General features: G+C 33.4%; 1 protein-coding gene across 1 annotated transcript; it reads right to left on the bottom strand.

The window, feature by feature from the left end:
• Positions 1 to 3,218: 3,218 nt before the first annotated feature.
• On the bottom strand, positions 3,219 to 4,097 carry LOC118752592 (relaxin receptor 2-like). The gene is made up of 3 exons (XM_036487485.1): positions 3,925 to 4,097; positions 3,567 to 3,683; positions 3,219 to 3,282 (listed from the first exon to the last, which is right to left on the bottom strand). The coding sequence occupies exons 1-3, from the start codon at positions 4,014 to 4,016 to the stop codon at positions 3,219 to 3,221; spliced, it is 273 nt and encodes a 90-aa protein (XP_036343378.1). The 5' UTR covers positions 4,017 to 4,097.
• Positions 4,098 to 5,381: the final 1,284 nt, after the last annotated feature.

Raw genomic sequence — 5,381 nt, 5'->3', positions numbered from 1 at the left:
TATATAGTGTTGGGTGATTGACTCGGTTTTCGTCACACCGGTTTCAATCGGTTCTTTTTTAATATTTTGAGGCGGTGTTTTTTGAAACCTTGATTTTTCGAATACCGAGTAAAACGGATATTTACAATTGATTAAACCGGGGTTTCACCTAGTTTATTTAATTATATACCAGAATCTAAAAATTCTAAACATTTAGTTCATTGAAACTGAAACTAGCATTTTTTATTAATTTTATGTCTGAATACTGGAAAATTCTCCACAACAGAAAATTACTCAAAAAATAAAAGAAAAACGGAACAAATATCGTTCACTGTTTCTTTAAAGCTTTTATTTAACTTGCTCTGTATGCATGTAGGTATGTATGTATGTATATTTGTATGTATGTAAGTATGTTTGTTTAGAGCAAATCTTGCAATCAATCAATCCATTTTTGACGCACTTCCCGATGACCTAGAGACTTAGAACTTCGTCCGATAGGTGGCGCAGGAGTCCATATATTTGGTAAACCAGTCCAATTTATTTCATATTTAGGAAAGCTTCTTTTAAAAATATTTTTTTACTATAAACTTATTTTTTTGTGTTGACGCAGCTTACTCAACCCAGTCTAAATCGCCTGCATGTCGTCTTCATTCTCATCACACAGCAGGTTCAGGAAAAGGCCAGATCTGACATGGTTTTTAAGAGGTGATTAATGTCAAAGTGGGCTTAACAGTTTAACCTGCTACGAAGCAACTCAAAAAAATTAAAGGGACAAAATTTCCCATGAATGGCCTGTCAATAACAGACTATTTTTGTATAGTCGGTCTGATTCAGCGGGGGGTATATTCTAATTTCCAAGACAGTCGGTGCTATATGCTCGATTTTACTCGACAAATAACTGTGAAACCCATTAAGTGTTAACTTTTTACTCATACTTCGAACTTATTTTGAATTATTGATCTCTATTTTTAGCAGTCATATACTGCCTATCCTAAGTTTCGCCCGAAAAAAATGACTACTACTAAGTTATGACCAACCAGTGTATTTGTTAAAATTCAGTTAACTATAGGAGATGTGGCCTGAAAAGTTCTTTAGATTTCCGTTTTAACAATACATCCGAATTACAACAGCAGAGCGAACAACAGCTAATTCAATTAAATCCTGAGCATTTAAAGTGCACAACTTCCGTTTTTAACGCGCCAGCTGTTTGCTGCAAAAAGTTTTCACTGCCAACAGAGAAATAAAAAAAGATAAACAAAAACGCCGAAAGAGACCAACCGAATAATTCAAACAAAAGAAAAGTTGACAGCAAGTTCAGTACGCGCCAGTAGAACTTTTAGTTTTAAAGCAGATTTTTTGCCCTTTTCAGGCTTTACGCTCGTTTAGTTTGTACTCTGGCAGCGAGCGGCTGGTAAATAGACAATTTGAGCACGTACAACCGGCTGGATATGGAATGCGGTTTTGTTTCTGCGCTGGTTAAGGCTGCTTTGCCCGTGACCGGTGGTGTTATAAGTGTTGTTAGTGTACTATTTGTACTCAGCAAAGTTATTTATTTTGTTACCTTCTGCATGCTGTTGCACGGAGAAATGTTTTGTATGAGGTGTTAAGGCTTTTCGTTTCTGCTTTTAAGTGGCAAAAAAGTGTTTTCCATAAAATTTCTTATTAAATTTTTTTCTGTTTAAGAGCAGAAAACTAGCTTGATTCTATTTAAAATTTTAATGAAAGTTCGAAAAATTGTTTTTTTTTTAATTCTTGAAGAGGCAAATTATTATTAAATTTTTTGTTTTCAAGGGACGAAAATTTTCCGCCGCTACTTTTTTCCAATAACTAACCTCTAATTCTTGTTTTTAATACAAATTAGAAAAGAATTTCAAATAATTTTCTATGCCACCAACTGCACAGGCATACGTACATACATTTGTATGCACTTCACAGAGGTCGCTATGGCGTATGAGTAAAATTTCAATGAAATTCAGTTTATTTAGCTAAAAGCTGCTGCTTCTGCCACGACTTTTTGATTTTGCTTTTTAGCCACTAGAAGAATCATGCAATTCATTGCTTAAAAGTATTTGGCTTGCTTTCAACTCCGATTGTATGTTAATATGTATATTTCCCCTATTTTGAATTCAAAGACGTAAAGTATGTCAACTCTTTGGCTTTGAGTCAATAAAAATCCATATCAGGGGAAGCGAATATTTATTTAGTCATGTTATTTAATGAGTAAATGGGAGACTTTTGTAAATAAAAATTAATCAGCTTAACCCTTTAAATTTTTGCGTAAGTTAGAAAATTCTGGACAAAAAATTGTAATAATACTATCTTAGCTAAAAACTTACGTCCAATGTTTAGGTGAGAAAAAATGTTTGACCAACTGCCAAGATGTCAGATATTTATTTCCACTTTTTAACCCTTACAATATGAATATGAATATGAACGTATTTAAAAAAAAAATATGGAAATATTATAAGGATAATGATGACTCTTTTCTCCTCGTAATTCTAAATTTACAGTTTTAGATCAAATTATCAATATATCAAAATTTCCAACAAGTAATGCGTCGGCGATTCGCCGTAGGAACGCTAAAATTACCCAAAAAAAAAGCTACAAGAGACGTAAACTTAATTTTGGGTCGTAGGTTACGCATCTATAAACCGTTTTTCAAGATCAGGTTATTTTCCCAAGATATTATCAATTTCAGTTTAAGTTTGCATTGTGAATGAAAAAAATTCACACAGTAATATTCCTTCTTGCTCATATAAAAAATCGTAACTCATTTTCATTTGACCATTAACAGCTTTTTTTTTGTCAATGTATTGTGGTTTATTAACATTTTATTTTTAATATTTTTATTGAGTTTTGTACCCCGATCAGCTTTTTTATTTATCCATCGAATTTCTGAGTTAGTAGCTTCATTCTTCGTAAAAAAAATTTGCTTAATACAAATGAAAAAATAATTGTGGAAAGGACTAAAAATATAGCGATGGAAGATTTTGTTGAATGCAACCAAATAACGATACAAATTTGGGATACAAAAGGTTTTTTACATTTCTTCCCTTTACGATGAGAATAACAAAAGTATTTTACATTTGCTCCCTCCTTAATTGATGTAGAGATACGTATTTATGGTAAAACCTCAACCTAAATTTAACCGTTATTTGACTGTTCAGTTCAATCTAGCTACATTTTTATCGATATTTATCAGTAAAAATATATATATGTTATCGATATCGATTATAAAGTTACATATCGGTATACAAATTTTTATAGTTATATCGTTTCTTTATCGTATCCGTATACATTTTCCTATTTGTAAATTTGTTCTGTAGGTTTTTATTTTGTTTAATCCACAGAATGCTCAATGCTTTTTAATATCAGGGAGAGTGAAATCGTATTAAATTATGTTGAGTTGTTGGCCTTCCTTTTGGAATTCGATTAAAAGCTGCCTGCCGCTGACTGAAAACATTATTTACTTGAACGACTACATAGACTAAGAATTTTCATAATCTTGTATTTTATACATTTAAATATGTACACATGTACTATATAAATTTCACCCTTTTCCACCCACTTCCCTCCTTTACACTCACCTCGCGCGCAATATTTGATTATCCAACAAGTGATAAGTGCTACTAATACCATCACCATGCGGTTCACAGACGCGCACATGCAGGGCGGCGCGACACAAATGGAACCAAGAGAAGTAGCTGAAGGAAGAATAAGAAAGAAAACAACCAAAACTAAATAGTAAGAAGTCACAGAAAATGTGATATGAAACAGAGTATTATGTCAATGTTTTGCACTGCAGTGCCACGTTGTGTGCATTGTGGCTGATCAACGTTACGAGCTTTGTAGAAGGGCTCTTCGCCATAGAAAACATACCCACACAACTGCAGATATGTACATACATTGCAACAACAACAACATATTGCATACCACTCTACTTACATATAATTCAAATTTGTCAGATTCTGCAAGACACGCGGATCCAATGTCTTGAATTCATTGCCCGTCAGCAGCAGTGATGTAAGATTCTGCATGCAATCGAAGGCATGCAACTCGAAGTGCACCAAGCGGTTGTCGTTCAGGTGGCTGCAAGAGGTAAGAGAAAAATAATAAAAGAAGAGCAAAAGAAATAATAGAATTTGACTCAGATAATAGTTATTAGACTAAAGCAAGCTATAAGCCACAATCTACAGTTTGATGATAGCTTGCAAAATACGAGCGTGTGGAGGTAAAAGCACATTGTGTCGAGTTAGTTTAGAAGGCGGGACGTGGCAGAGGGGAGATATTTATAGTAGCAAGACAAAATAATGTGATATGGAAATGGAGTAGAAGGAGGGACCGCTTGAACCACTTGAGAGACAGGTACGTAGCGGGCGTATAGGTAACAAAGTGGGAAATGAAGAGAATTTTGTGACGTAGAAAATTTTAAAAGTAAAATAAACTAACGGCGTTATATTTTTTCGAAAAACAAATTCAGAGTGTAACATTTTAAAGAAAGGGCATGCAATATGTCTGTAAAAATGCTAAGAAAAGTACACGAAAACTTTACAGCCCTGGCGGTGGGCAGAGTAAAAAGAAAAGCTATAAAATAAAATATGTACATACATATAATGAAAGAAAATCGCAGCTAAAAAACAGAAAAAGTCTTAACAATTTTTAGGATGGTTTTCCTCACTGAACATACCTAAATAACAATAAAAAAAAAATTATATATATAAGCTTAATATTTCATCCAGAGGATGCGGCTGTCATCAAAGCATTATTTGGTTATTTACTTTGTCAAAGATTGATTGTTTTTTTTTGTCATAATTGCTAAGCAAAGTGGAAGTGATTAAAGTTGCAAACAGACAAATTTCCTCTTTGTGAGACACAATTGAAAGATATTGTTAGTAGCACAACATAAAAAAGGCTTAAAATTCAATGCTGCATACCAAACTAAAAAAAAAATGGTGTGCACTATGGGTGTTACGTGGCGTATGAGCAACTTTAATCAATATAAATATTCCTTTGAACTCTACGTTAACTCAGGCCCACTTGCAGAACATCCAGAGTTAAATATATTTATAATAGATAGTTAAATAGCTCAGATTTAAGTTGTTATATTCCTTAACCAGACAATGTCTTGCAGCATTGAAAACTGGCCCAGAGTTAAGTAATCCGAGGGATGGCTAAATTAAATAGGCACCACTCTCTCTTTTTTGACGTTTGATTATATTTCTTATTAGAACTTGAATATAAAATTTCAAACACTTACATACATACATACATATATAGGTACAAATTGTAAATTGGCCAGTGGCACTTCTGAGAGTTCTCTTAATTGGATGGACCACTAACACGGTTGGTGCATATTAATCGCATATATTTTTTACGCCAGACTGACCCAAACCTCAGAGCTG

Source organism: Rhagoletis pomonella, unplaced genomic scaffold (genome assembly GCF_013731165.1).
Source record: "Rhagoletis pomonella isolate Grant_MI unplaced genomic scaffold, Rhpom_1.0 Rhpom_scaffold_01676, whole genome shotgun sequence".
Classification (NCBI taxonomy): Eukaryota; Metazoa; Arthropoda; class Insecta; order Diptera; family Tephritidae; genus Rhagoletis; species Rhagoletis pomonella.
Note: the sequence above shows the minus strand (reverse complement) of the source record. Positions and strands in the feature narration are given on the sequence as shown.